Source organism: Hemitrygon akajei, chromosome 18, assembly GCF_048418815.1.
Source record: "Hemitrygon akajei chromosome 18, sHemAka1.3, whole genome shotgun sequence".
Classification (NCBI taxonomy): Eukaryota; Metazoa; Chordata; class Chondrichthyes; order Myliobatiformes; family Dasyatidae; genus Hemitrygon; species Hemitrygon akajei.
Window position 1 is genome coordinate 24422521 of NC_133141.1, and position 15464 is coordinate 24437984.

The 15464-nt window shown below is 41.4% G+C and overlaps 1 protein-coding gene across 8 annotated transcripts in view; it reads right to left on the reverse strand.

Annotated features, from left to right (window-relative positions):
* Window positions 1–10069: 10069 nt before the first annotated feature.
* Window positions 10070–15464, reverse strand: part of r3hdm2 (R3H domain containing 2) — a 294373-nt gene continuing 288978 nt past the window's right edge. For all 8 annotated transcript variants that reach the window (XM_073071109.1, XM_073071106.1, XM_073071107.1 and 5 more), the window contains one exon: window positions 10070–10762. In XM_073071109.1, the coding sequence (XP_072927210.1) occupies window positions 10422–10762 (341 nt within the window). In that variant the 3' untranslated portion in view covers window positions 10070–10421. The remainder of the gene's footprint in view (window positions 10763–15464) is intronic.

Below are 15464 nucleotides of genomic sequence, written 5' to 3' on the forward strand. Positions count from 1 at the left end.
GATTAATAAGAGATCTTGTCCTTAAGGATCCTCTAAGGGAGTAGTGAGCAAATCTATATCTGGTTGAATTCCAGATATAGATTGAGAGCGAGCACCTTGGGTCCAAAACAAGTGTTATCAATTTAACTAAGGTTGGTTACAAATATACGAAGGAAGAGTTGTCTCAAGTTGACTGGGAAAATAGACTAAAGGAAAAGTTAGTAGATGAGCACTAGCAAGAATTTAAGCAGTTATTTTATAACATTCTGCAGAAATTTATCCCTGTTAGAAAGAGGGTCGCTGTGAGAAAGAGGGTGAAAGAAAATACTGTACTAAATCAAAAACTAGAGCAAACAAAGTGGGAAAAGCCAGTGGTAGAGTGGAAGACTGGGAATTTTTCTGGGCCCAGCAGCAACAGACTAAGAAGCCAATAAGAGAGAGGAAATTGATATTGAGAGAAAACTGACAAGACAAACAGCAAAAGCTCCTGCATTTACACAACGGTGAAGAGGGAAGAGGGTATCTGTGTGTGAGAGTCCTGGGGGAATTAAAAATGGAGACAAGGAAATGGCAGTAATTTAAATCAGTAGTTTGCATCAGTCTTCACAGTAGAGGAATTGCAGATATAATGAAGGTTATGAGAGGATTAATATATGAAGAGCATTTGTTGGCTCTGCACCTGTATTCGCTGGAGTTTAGAAGAATGAGGGAGGATCTCATTGAAACCTACCGAATACAGGTGCTGAAAGGCCTAGATAGAGTGAACGTGGAGAGGATGTTTCCTATAATGGGAGAGTTTAGGATCAGGAAGCACAGCCTCAAAATACAAGGACATCCCTTTAGAACAGAGTTAAGGAAGAATTTTTTTTTAGCCAAAGGGTGGTGAATATATTGAATTCCTTGCCACAGACAGTTGTGGAGGCAATTTAAATTGAAGGTTGGCAGATACTCAGTTAGAAATTGTGTCAAAGGTTATGGTGAGAAAGCAGGAGAATGACATTGAGAGGGAATGATGATCAAATGGCAGAGCAGATCTGATGGGCCAAATGGCCTAATTCCACTCTCGTGTCTTATAGTCTATAGAATCAAGTAGGAGGGAATAACATGTAACTTGGCGTGATTAACTTATTATTATTTAATTATTTATGGTTTTATATTGCTATATTTCTACACTATTCTTGGTTGGTGCAGCTGTAATGAAACCCAATTTCCCTCAGGATCAATAAAGTATGTCTGTCTGTCTGTCAATGCCTGTCATGAGGGACAAAACACTAGAACTGATGGGGACTAGAAGCAGACAAGTTGCCAGGACACAATTGCCTGCACCCAATAGATTTATAGGAAATGGCTGCAGAGAAAGAACCATTGGTTATGTTTTTCAAAACTCTCTAAGAACTAGGAGGGTAGCTGTGGACTGGAAAACCATGTACATGATGCCTTTGTTCTAGAAGGGAAGGAGACAAAATGGAGGAATCTATAAGCCAGTGAGCTTAATACTTGCTGTTTTGAAGATGCTGGAGATATAGGATGTCATTTGGAGAAGTTTAATGGAATCAGACATATTTATAAATGGGCAATCATGTTTGACTGATCTGGTCATGTGTAATGAGGTAGGATTAATTAGAACCCCTCTAGGGAGTAGTGATCACATCATGGTCAAATTCCAGATTCAATATAGATTGAGGAAAAAACACCTTGGGTCCAAAGCCAGTGCCATCAACTTAATTAAGGGCAGCTACAAAGGTATGAAGAGTTCTTCAAGGATAAAGCAATGCAGAAATATTGGAACCCACAGATGAAAAGTTATTCAATAAGGTGCCACATAAAAGGCTGGTGCACAAGATGTGATCTTATGGATTTATTTATTTTATTTAGAGATGCTGCGTGGAATAAGCCATTCCGGCCCTTCGAACCGTATCACTCAGCAAACAACTCCATTTTAACCCTAACCTAATTGTGGGACAATTAGCAATAATCAATCAAACTACCTGGTCTGTCTTTGGACTGTGGGAGGAAATTGGAGGACCTGGAGAAAACTCGTGTCCTATGGGGATGGTGTACAGAGACGCCTTACAGAGGATGCTGGGATTGAACTCCAGTGCACCGAGCTGCAATAGCAAGTGGATTAATGTGCGTTGAAAACTGGTTGTCACATAAAAGCCAGTCAGTTGGAATAAATGCTCCCCCCACCCCGAATAGAAAGACAGAACTAGGAGAATGCCACGGATCAATTCTTGGCTCTCAGTTATTTATGATTTATGTTGATAACTTGAAGGAGGGGGGCAGAGTGTGAGGTATTCAGTTTTACTGATGACATGAAAATAGGTGGAAGGACACAATATGAGGAGGTTATTTGGATGCTGCAACCGGATACAGATAGGTTCAGTGAGACAAAATCCTGGCAAATTGAGTTTAAGGTCAGAAAGTGAGAGGTCAAGCACTTCGGTAAGAAGAAACAAGAAGCAGATTATCTAAACAGAGATGAACTGCAAATGAGTAGAATGCAGAGGGATCTACGTGTTGTGTACATGCATCACAAAAAACTTGAGTATGCAGATGTAGCAAGTAATTAGGACGGTAAATGGAAAATTAGCTTTCATTGCAAGAGGATTGGAGTTTAGAAATAGTGAAGTATTTTAATTACACAAGGTGTTGCTGACACTGCTCCTGGATACTGGTGTTGGCCTGAAAGAATCAGAGTCTACAAATCAGTGGATTTGAATGAATCAAGGACGGGGGAGCAGACAAACCAATTGTCTTTGCCCTGTTTTGTGAACTCTGAACTGATTCTTGCTCTGAGATAATATAATCAGAGTATTGAACGTGGACACAGGAGCTTCAGCTAATGACCTACTAAACCCGAGACCATTCTCAGATGAGATTTACCAGAGAAGTGAGCTGTAATCTTGTTAAGACTGTTTAGGTCACCAGGTTTGAACCAGTCAGAGCTGAAAGGAATTAGGCTAGGGTGGGGGCAGAAACCATAGTGTTGTAGCCCTTGACTAGAGCCAGTAAGAAGGTGACAGAGGTAGGTCGGTTGACTTTGAGCCAATGGAATGGAGATCCACCAGTTAAGAGTCAGGAGCTCTAAATAAGCAGCAGTGGTAACTCTGTAGAACAAGCACCATTGTGCACGAGGAGGACCCCACAGACATGTGAAGATTCAAAATGGGACTACGAGAAGCATGTAGTCATCAGTAGAAACTCCATTTTGAACTGGTAATATTTTTTCTATTCTTTCACTCTTCATGGAAGGTCAGGAAAACTTAGTAGGTGTGCACACATGTATTGGTTGTGTAAGTTGATGTGTTCTTCTGTTGAGACAATAAAGATACTTGTTGATAATTAGAGATGATCTCTGTGCCTCCCTGATTATTATTACAAGGGGTGATTCTTGTAACTCTGTGTACAGGTTTGGTCTCGCTATTTAAAGTGTTGTCACAAGCAAAGGAGGTTATCTTGGCTAATTCCTTGATATAAGTTGTTCTATTATGAGCAATTCAGAAGCATGAGCATGGTTCAATTCTGCCACTGTCTTTAAAGAGATTGTAAATTCTCTGTGACTGTATGGTTTCTTCTGGGTGCTCCAGTTCCCTCCCACATAGAAAGATGTACAGGTTAGTAAGTTAATTGGTCATATGGGTGTAATTGGGTGGTACAAGTTCATTGGGCCAGAAGAGCCTGTTACTGTGCTGTATCTCTAAATTAATAATAATGAAATAATAAATAGTTGGATCTGGAGTTTCAAAGAATGAAGGGTATTCTTATTAAAACAGATTAGACCTCAAGGGGAGGCCAATATAGGTGTTGAGATGCTTTTGCTAATGGCAGTTTCAAACAAGGAGACATAGATACAAAATTAGCGGCCGGTTATTTGAAACTAAGCTGTGTAAGAACAAATTCTCTTGGAGGTGAATCTCTGGAATTATCTCCTCCAAAGGGTTGTTGAGGTCGGATCACTGGGAAGGGGGATTTAAAGAGATTAATATTTTTAAAGATCATGGAATTGGGAGCTAAAAAGAACTGACAGAGAAGAGGAACTGGAACCTGGGACAGGTCAGCCGTGATCATACTGAATGGTAAAATAGGCTTGAAGGGCTAAGTGGCCTTCTCCTGCTTCTATTTTGTGTGCAGCAATCATGTTCCCTCAATTTTTTGTTAAAGTCAGTTATGAAAAATACTTTCAAATACAGTGAATTCTGGTTAATTGGTCCATCAGGCAACTGATTATTTGAGACAACTCTTAAAGACCAAAAACAAATCAAGAAAATGGCTGGGATTCCCTTTGTTTATTTGGGACACTGTGCCACTTCAGTACTTTGCGGAAATGGGACCCACTCTCGGGGTGCATGACTGGCCATTATCCGACATGCCAAGGGCTCAGCCTAAGAGTTCGGCTTGTCTTTGGAGGCTGAGGATCTTGGGGCTCTGGAGACTGGTGTGTCGTGGGAGCTGGAACATCTTTGGGCACAGAACTCTGAAAAATTGACGCAATGGCCTTTCAACATTCCAAACCAGTGAGTTGTTTGTTATGTCTCCCCTTTCGCTGTGAAACGGAGACATCTCTTTCTGCCTTATTAGGGAGAGAGTGAGAACCTGTGGTATGTCAAATACCAGGTGAATGTGTAGACTTTGGAGTACTGCAAGTCTGTGTCTTTGTTGTTGCTTTTGCTGCACGCTTAAGTGCTCAGTGGCTGTACCGATCCTGTTTTTTTTGCCGGTGGGGGAAGAGGGTTTCATTGCTTGCTGCCCTCACGTGTGGGGGGGGGGGGAACTTTAGGGTTCTAACGTTTAACTGTCATTCATTCTTTGAGGCACTCCTCTGTTTTTGTGGATGGTTGCGAAGAAGTATTTCAGGATCTATATTATATACTTTAATCTGACATTAAATGTACCTTTTGAAACTTAATTTTCGAACTAGCATCAGTCACATGCACTACACTGTACTTGGAAGGACCAGTTTTCAAATAGCATCAGTTGTGTGTGCTTGTGCTCAAAAAGCAGCTATTCTTTTTATTGTCACTGATAGATATTGAGATATAAGCAGTAAGACAATTCAGAACTGTTTTGCTCATTGCGGTTTCAAGCTTCAGGCTTAGAGATGTCAGAACTGGCTGGGAATGAAAATGAAATGATTTCACTACTTCAACAGGTTAAGAACTATGGAAGTGAAAATAAAGATTTGGAGGATGCAATTGTCCATCATTGTATGAAGGCAGTCCACTATCTACACTAGGTGTCTGTGCTAATTTTTATTCATTTATGTCAATCAAAAGAACACGGCAATGTGTTGGTTGTCTGTCGTACCTGACGATGACAGTGAAACCTGTGCGGGAGTTTTGAAACTGGAAATGTCATTGCACTGGGACAGTTGCACTCTCTTGACCTCGGAAGTCCAGGTCAAATGGTATGAGTAGTCATCACAATTGGGGTCTTCCTTGATTGTAGTTGATGATCACGACTACTTCTGTGCCTTATCATGCCCTTTGCTCTCCTCAAAGCATTGCTGAACTGCGTTCTTGGCCATTGAATCTCATCCGCGTAGTCCACCAGAGCTAATTTCACAAGCTAGGACAGGCGTGTCCCTCTTTCACTGAGGCATGAGGCCTGCCAACTACCCTCACCTGGTTTAGCTCGCCTGTCGAAGCAATGTACTGAGGTGTATCTGCTGTCACATGCAAATGGCTACTTGGAGCTACAGGTGAGAGCTAAGTGTCTGGTGGGGACTAAAGGTGAGTGAGCTGCATCAGAATGCACAAGACAAACCCCTTCACCAGAGGTGCTACCACTCTCTGGACACTCTATACACTGCAATGTACACTGGACAAATTCCTCCATCGATAACTATTAAGAACTAATACACAACTTTATGGCACTGTTGTAGCATTATTAGTGTTCTAATTTGCTCTGTATTTCATTTAAATACATAATTTTAACCATTTCCCTGTAACTTCAGCTAATTGGGCCAAAATTCACTGGTTCCAATCTGTCCCAATTAACCAGAATCCACTGTATTTGAAGTGCTGGTGCTGTACGTATGCAAAAGGCTTTACAAGTGCTCAGAATGTGGTCTTTTCTATGCTAGCCAGTACTGTAGTCAATAGGGCCCTGTGTGGGTGCAAGATCATAAACTTCATACGGGAAGTGACTCCCAGTACATAGTGGAGAGTTGGGATGTCTGGTTGATGACTTGTGGAAGGACACCCACAATCCAAACACCTATGGGAATCAGAGCAGTGTGGCAGTCAGACACTTAAACTCCAACTTTCACATTTCAGTGAAATGCTAAAGTTTGCGTGAAAGTGCCCCATTGTCAATATAAGTTAAATAGTCAGCATAGTTATAGAAAATTACAGCACAGAAACAGGCCCTCCGTCCCCTATAGTCCATGTTGAAGTGTTATTCTGCCTAGTTCCACTGACCTATACCTGAACCATAGCCCTCCATACCCTCCTATCCATGTACTCATCCAAATTTTTCTTAAATACAGAAATCAAACCCGCATCCACCACTGCTGCTGGCAGCCAGTCCCACGCTCTCACCACCCTCTGAGTGAAGAAGTTTCCCCTCATGTTCCCCTTAAATAGTTCACCTTTCTTCCTTGACCTATGATCTCCAGTTCTAGTCTCACCCAATCCTCAATTTTGTATACCTTACGCCCATCAAATCTCCCTTCATTCTCCTATGCTTTAGGGAATAAAATCCTAACCTATTCAACCTTTTCCTGTAACTCAGGTCCTCCAGTCTCAGCACCATCTTTGTACATTTTCTCTGCATTCTTTTAATCTTATTGCTATCTCTCCTGTAGGTAGGTGACTAGAACTGTACACATTACTCCAAATTGGGTGTCACCAACAGCTTATCCTCCAAAAGGACCACAACCTTGCTGTAAGGTTTGGAGGCTTGTGTGCCTCAATGACCCAGAGAGCTATGCTGGCCGGAGGCAGGGCTTTATGCCTTGGCTCTCCATAGGGTCACCTACGCCAAGCAGGTCAAAGGATAAAGGACAGATTAATAGTGGTCCACTGGTCCTCCAGGTTTTCAGGTTCAGCACAGGGCTAATAAACCTGACTGATAAAACAAAATTGTTACAGAAACATCAATGAAGATTCCTTCTACATCTGAGTGCGACAGTATTCCTGAGTCTCCAGCTGGGACTTGCATGTCTGACAGTAGTGATAACTGAGAGGAAGCCCTGAACACCACCAGAGATGGAGGACCTTCACTGCTGCCCTAAATGCCAGCGACATAATGGGCAGATTCTTCTCAACAGTTCATACAACTTCAATATAACATCCCAACTCCTGTACTCAATACTTTGATTTCTGAATGAGGATCAACTTCTCTATGCATATTACAACTGTCTTAGTAATTTCTTTCAACTCCCTGATCACCTCTAAGCTATCAGTTTGAAAAGTTAAGTTCCTTTATGTGAACCTAGGATTGAACAAATCCAGGGTTCCCATCCTTAACTTAAAACCCATTCCTGAACCAAATACTCAGATTGTGACAGTTCTTATAAAATTATGACATTTAATTCAATCAGTATTGAACTTCATTTTATATATGGCCACTGTGATAACCCAACCTCCGTATTATAGCTAATCTAATCCAGACATCAAACAGCTCACTGCTAAAATCCTAATCTACATTTCTGTCACCTTTAAACTCTATTTTATTGCCCCTTGTCTTTGTGAAGTGCCTTGGAGTGATTTTAATGCTTAACTCATTATCTATAGTGCCTATAAAAAATACTCACCACCCCCTTGGAAGTTTTCATGTTTTATTGTTTTACAACATTGAATCACAATGGATTTAATTTGGCTTTTTTGACACTGATCAACAGAAAAACTCTTTGGTGTCAAAGTGAAAAGAAATTTCTACAAATTGGTTTAAATTTATTACAGCTATTAAACAACATAATTGATTGCATAAGTATTCACCCCCTTCAAGTCAGTATTTAGTAGATGCACCTTTGGCAGCAATTACAGCCTTGAGTCTGTGTGGATAGGTCTCTATCAGCTTTGCACATCTGGACACTGCAATTTTCCCAATTTTTCTTTACAAAACTGCTCAAACTGGGAGTACAGTTAGACGAGAAGCTAGACTGGACTGCCAACACAGATGCCTTGTGCAGGAAGGCACAGAGGCGACTGTACTTCCTAAGAAGGTTGGCGTCATTCAATGTCTGTAGTGAGATGCTGAAGATGTTCTATAGGTCAGTTGTGGAGAGCGCCCTCTTCTTTGTGGTGGCGTGTTGGGGAGGAAGCATTAAGAAGAGGGACGCCTCACGTCTTAATAAGCTGGTAAGGAAGGCGGGCTCTATCGTGGGCAAAGTACTGGAGAGTTTAACATCGGTAGCTGAGCGAAGGGCGCTGAGTAGGCTACGGTCAATTATGGATAACTCTGAACATCCTCTACATAGCACCATCCAGAGACAGAGAAGCAGTTTCAGCGACAGGTTACTATCGATGCAATGCTCCTCAGACAGGATGAAGAGGTCAATACTCCACAATGCCATTAGGCTTTACAATTCTACCGCCAGGACTTAAGAACTTTTTAAAAGCTATTATTAATGCTTTTTGAGATAGTGATTTAGATGCATATCATATTTTTTTACTGAGTTAAGTATTGTATGTAATTAGTTTTGCTACAACAAGTGTATGGGACATTGGAAAAAAGTTGAATTTCCCCCATGGGGATGAATAAAGTATCTATCTATCTAAACTCTCAGATTGCATGAGGATCGTGAGTGAACAGTCCTTTTCAAGTCCAGCCACAAATTCTCAATTGGATTGAGGTTGGGACTCTGATTTGGTCACTCCAGGACATTAACTTTGTTGTTTTTAAGCCATTCCTGTGTAGCTTTGGCTTTATGCTTGGGCCATTGTCTTGCTGGAAAACAAATCTCCCAAGTCGCAGTTCTCTTGCAGAGTGCATCAGGTTTTCCTCCAGGAATTCCCTGTATTTTGCTGCATTCGTTTTACTCTCTACCCTCACAAGTCTTCTAGGGCCTGCTGCAGTGAAGCATCCCCACAGCATAATGCAGCCACTACCGTGCTTCACAGCAGGAATGGTGTTTTTTTGATGATGTGCAATGTTCGGCTTATGCCAAACATAGCGTTTAGTCTGATGGCCAAAAAGCTCAATTTTGGATTCATCAGACCATAGAACCTTCCTCCAGCTGACATCAGAGCCTCTCACGTGCCTTCTGGCAAACTCTAGCTGAGATTTCATGAGTTTTTTTCCCCCCAACAGTGGCTTTCTCTTTACCACTCTCCCATAAAGCTGTGGCTGGTGAAGCACCCAAACAATAGTTGTTGCATATGCAATCTTTCCCATCTCAGCCCCTGGAGCTTGTAACTCCTCCAGGGTTGTCATAGATCTCTTGGTGGCCTCCCTTACTAGTCCCCTTCTTGCATGGTCACAAAAAAGTTTTTGAGGATGGCCTGCTCCAAGTCAGATTTACAGCCATGCCATATTCTTTCCATTTCTTGATGATTGACTTAACTGTATTCCAAGCAACTCTGCAAAAAGGCTATTGAAAAGCACAAGTCAGGAGATGGATACAAGAAAATTTCCAAGTCACTGAATATCCCTCGGAGTGTTCTTTTGTCTTCATGGTGCAGTTTTTGCCAGGACACTGACTCACCAGCAGTTGGAAATTTCAGACACAGGTGCATTTTTTACTACAATCAATTGAAGCACCTTGTCTGCACACAGGTCTCCAAAAACCAAATCTCCATTCAACTAATTACATGACTTCTAAAACCAACTGGTTGTACCATTGATGATCTGGTGTGTCATATCAAAGGGATTGAATACTTATGCAATCAATTATTTTGTGTTCTTTTTTGTAATTAATTTTGATCACTTTGTAGTAAGCTGTTTGTGTCAAAGTGAAGGAGTCTTTTTCTGTTGAACAATGTCAAAAAAAGCGAAATTAAACCCACTGTAATTCAATGTTGTCAAACAATAAAATATGAAAACTTATGAGGGGGGTGGTGATTACTTTTTATAGGTACTGTGAATAGTATATCTGATAAGGAGTACTACCTTGCAAATAAATGACAGCTTAAAACAAAGAAGATATTGAGAGTCTGGACTGGCAGACAAACTTTTATAATTAAAATCAAAAAAAAAAAACAGGTTAAATAAAATTTGTCGTGACCATACACAGTCAACTGTTTGTGTCACTTAAATAAGCTTCTTCTAATACGTTTGCACAACAGAAAAAATACACATGGGTTGTGTGGGTGTGTAAAATGGAAGTTTAGGGGAAAAACAAACTTTTTTTTCCAACTGATCACTAACTTTCCTTAATTATGCCTAAAGTGATATCTGGACAAAACAATGCACTACAGGAACAATGCTGACGTAAAACAAAGCCAATACAGTCATTCAAAGGAGAGAAGAAAAAGTAATTTTCAAATATCCATTGGCTACTGGGAACTGGCTCTTTCTAGAATGCGAAGATCATAGCTTTTCTTGGCTGTTCGCAGTTTAAACCTGTTTGTTGAATTATTCAGTCTGATAGTTGCATTTTGAGCTGCCATGGTTGAGGGAAACACAGCAACAATAGTATAAAGTGCAGCTAGATCACCAGCATTCTTTGAGTTCTCCGTTACTCTGTTACAGTCCCCAGAACCATTGCTGTGATGCTGAGAGTCTTTGAGCCATTGGATTTTGGCACCAGACATTGAAAGTTGACTGAAAAGTTTGTCTGCTTCAGTGCGAGTGATTCCCTCAGGAAGATCCGTGACCTCTAAGATTCGGCCGACAACTGAAAACAAAAAAAAAAATATGTTAAGTGGCGCCAAGAGACAAAATTGCCTATTAGCCACTGTTATTCATTGTATTAAATTAGGTTCACATACCTGCTACCTACAGCCCAGGTCAGCTTGGCTGCAAAGTTGCTGGGCTCAGTCTTAGAACAATTTAACCTATACACAGTAATCACGGTCAAGGAAAAGGCTTCTGTATCAGTATTCTATGTAAAATGTGAAAAAGACTAAGGAGCTGGTGGTGGACCTGAGGAGGGCTAAGGCACCGGTGACCCGTGTTTCCATCCAAGGGGTCAGTGTGGACATGGTGGAGGATTACAAATACCTGGGGATACGAATGGACAATAAACTGGACTGGTCAAAGAACACTGAGGCTGTCTACAAGAAGGGTCAGAGCCGTCTCTATTTCCTGAGGAGACTGAGGTCCTTTAACATCTGTCAGACGATGCTGAGGATGTTCTATGAGGCTGTGGTGGCCAGTGCTATCATGTTTGCTGCTGTGTGCTGGGGCAGCAGGCTGAGGGTAGCAGACACCAACAGAATCAACAAACTCATTCGTAAGGCCAGTGATGTTGTGGGGGTGGAACTGGACTCTCTGACGGTGGTGTCTGAAAAGAGGATGCTGTCCAAGTTGCATGCCATCTTGGACAATGACTCCCATCCACTCCATAATGTACTGGTTAGGCACAGGAGTACATTCAGTCAGAGACTCATTCCACCAAGATGTAATACTGAGCGTCATAGGAAGTCATTCCTACCTGTGGCCATCAAACTTTACAACTCCTCCCACGGAGTGTCAGACACCCTGAGCCAATAGGCTGGTCCTGGACTTATTTCCACTTGGCATGATTAACTTATTATTATTTAATTATTTATGGTTTTATATTGCTATATTTCTTCACTATTCTTGGTTGGTGCGGCTGTACCTAAACCCAATTTCCCTCGGGATCAATAAAGTATGTCTGTCTGAAAATCATTCATCCTATCAAAACTTTAGAGCACAATTGGCATCCTACCCAGGACTCACTTAAAAGCTGAAGCTGCCACACACAGTTCTAATTTGCAAAATCACAAATCTCTGCATGGCAGGAATGCTAAACACTTATTTGAGAAATGGAGTTCAGTTATGATTACTATGAGCATTTCCCTTTGGGTGGAAGGTACACAACTCCAGAATGGCTGGAGGAACTCAATGGGTTAGGAAGCATCTACAGTATGGAGGGAAATGGCCATTGGTGTTTCAAGTCAAAACCCTTTGCCAGTCCTCCTGCAGTTTTTGCTCCAGATTTCCAGCATCTGCAGTCTGTTGTGTCCCCAGAATGATAGCAAATATTTTGTGTACCATCAAAATACTATGAAAGGGCATTTTTTTCTTAGGTATTTACAGGAAAATAAAGTACAACAGAATTTATGAAAAACTATACATAACCAAGACTGACAAACAACCAATGTGCAAAAGAAGATATCGTACAAATAATAAAGTCAATAAATAACCCTGAGAACATGAATTGCAGGGTCCTTGAAAATTAATCTATAGGTTATAGAGTCAGTTCACATTGAGGTAAGTTATCCATGCTGGTTGTTGGGTAATTACTGTTTCTAAGCCTGGTGATGTAGGACCTCAGGATTTTGTCTACCTGCCTGATGGTGGAAGTGAGAAGAGAGTATGGCCTGAATGATGGATGTTGCTTTCTTGTGGCAGTGCTCCTTGTAAGTGTGTTCAATGGTGTGGGGGCTTGGCCTGTGATGAACTGGGCTGCACCTACCACTTTTTGTAGCCCTTTCCATTCTTGAGCATTGGTGCTTCCACACCAGGCCATGATGCAACCAGTCAGGATACTCTCCCCTGTGCAATTATTGAAGTTTTAGATGACATGCCGAACCAATGCAAAATTCTCAGAAAGCAGAGTAGCTATTGTTGCTTTTTTATGATGACACTTATGAACTGGTTCCAGGGCAGATCCTCTGATATGGTAATGCCAAGGAATTTAAAGTTACTGACACACTCCACCTTTGTTCCCCTAATGAGGATTGGCTCATGGACCTCCGGTTTCTTTCTCCTGTAGTCAATAATCATCTTTTTGGTTTTGCTGATGTTGAGTGAGAGGTTGTTGTTGTCGCACCATTCAACCAGATTTTCAATTCTTCCTTGGTCAAAGAAATGCACTACACATCTCAATTGCAAACACGAGGAAATCTGCAGATGCTGGAAATTCAAACAACACACACAAAATGCTGGTGGAACACAGCAGGCCAAGCAGCATCTATAAGGAGAAGCACTGTTGACGTTTCGGGCTGAGACCCTTCGTCAGGACATCTCAAGTGATTGTTTTAACAGCTCAGTTCAATTTTGGTGCAAAATAGTGAGTGAGATAGCAGCATTCTGATGAAGAAAATATTTTCTTTATAATTCTTTATTCATCTACTTCATTTAAAACATTCCAACATTACACACTCAGAATGGTGAAAATTCTTGTGGACAAGGCAGAACAGCAGCCAAGGAGAAAAACTATCTCAAATGGTGAGACACCTTGTGGTCTGTCTACTATTGCTCACCCTTCAAGCAGCAAATATTTTTTATCACAAATTAACAGATGTGAACTGTGTGGAATTTGGAACAATTTGGAACTGTGCCTAATGATGGGTACAACAGGTGATCTCCTTAACCAATTAAATTAAATAGAAGATGTGAAACATAAAGGACTGTGATTTCAACTCAAATCATATTTCCAAAGAGAAAGGTAGATTGGATTGAGGACAAAAATCAAATGAAAAGTATCAGTTACATCAATCAGTACCATTCAAACCTTTCATACTGAATTTAATTTGATCTAATAGCACAAGTGCAGCAATTTGTTGAAACTCACTTTCCTACAAAGTTCATGAACGGTCAGGGCAAGAAACTGCTCTAAAAATACACTGAAAATGTACCCCACATAAATACAGAATCATGGGGTGGGAGAGCTAGCCATAAACTGACCTCAGTGTATCCTCACAAATTCTGAAAGGGGACTCATTACCTCAAAGCCCAATATAAAAAATGTGGGAAGAAGCTGCAGTCAGATCTATGCCTCTAGAATTAGATTGCTTAGTCATCACAAGACCCATCATGGTGCATCATCCTGGAACTAGGAACCATTAATAGCGTGTCCATTTAAAAAAAAGAAGACATTTGTTCTCTGGAAGTGTTAAGTTTGGCAAGGCCAATATTTATTGTCCACTCGTAACGTCCTTGAGAATGTGGCAGTGAGGCACTACCTTGACCCATCGAAGCTGTTGTATAGGAAACTTTAAGGAATAACAATATGGGTCCTAACTGGGATACAGCATGACTTGATGTTGCCATTTGGCTAATGTTCTTGCCCTTTAAGGCAGTAAAGCAGATTAAATTTACTAACGCAAACACGAGAAAATCTGCAGATGCTGGAAATTCAAGCAACACATACAAAATGCTAGTGGAATGCAGCAGGCCAAGCAGCACCTATAGGAAGAAGTAGTCGACGTTTTGGGTCGAGACCCTTCGTCAGGACTAATGGAAAAAAGAGATAGTAAGAGATTTGAGAGGGGGAGGGGGAGACCCGAAATGATAGGAGAAGACGGGGGGGGGGGGGGGGGGGGAGGTATGAAGCTAAGAGCTGGGAAGTTGATTGGCAAAAGGGATACAAGGCTGGAGAAGGGGGGAGTATCATAGGATGGAAGGCCTTGGAAGAAAGAAAGGGGGAGGGGAGCACCAGAGGAAGATGGAGAACAGGCAAGGAGTTATTGTGAGAGGGAAAGAGAGAGAAATTTTTTTTAATTAAAAATTAAAGATGGGGTAAAGAGGGGCATTAACGGAAACCACATTTTAATTCCGTGTCCCATTCCAATTTGTCAATCCATGGCCTCCTCTACCGTCGAGATGAAGCCACTCTCAGGTTGGAGGAACAACACCTTATATACCGGTTGGGTAGCCTCCAACCTGATGGCATGAACATTGATTTCTCTAACTTCCGTTAATGCCCCTCCTCCCCTTCTTACCCTATTTATTTATTTTTGTATATATTTTTCTTTTTCTCTCTCTTTCCCTCTCACAATAACTCCTTGCCCATTCTCCATCTTCCTCTGGTGCTCCCCTCTCCCTTTCTTTCTTCCAAGGCCTTCCGTCCTATGATACTCCCCTCTTTTCCAGCCATGTATCCCTTTTACCAATCAACTTCCCAGCTCTAGGCTTCATCCCTCCCCCTCCTGTCTTCTCCTATCAATTCGGGTCTCCCCCTCCCCCTTTCAAATCTCTTACTATCTCTTTTTTCCGTTAGTCCTGATGAAGGGTCTCCACCCGAAACGTTGACTGTACTTCTCCCTATAGATGCTGCCTGGCCTGCTGCATTCCACCAGCATTTTGTGTGTGTTGCTTAAATTTACTAAGGTGTTGTCCAAGATGTTTTAGCTTGTTAGGTTGTTAGCTTGTTTAGGTGGACTCAAGCTGTCATGGTGATAGCTTAGTGATAGATTAGCTGCTGATCACCATTGTACAGGATAGTGTTAAATTTATTGAACAGTATCAAAGTTTCACCCTGCCAGATGTGAAGAGTTCAATAAAAGCACATTTCATAACTGAGGTATACATATGAACAGGTCATGGAGTAGTTGTAGCATGACTCCAGATAGGTCTTAAATCACAGATGAAATTCTGGAGATATCCCGGAGGGACAAAAGTTGATG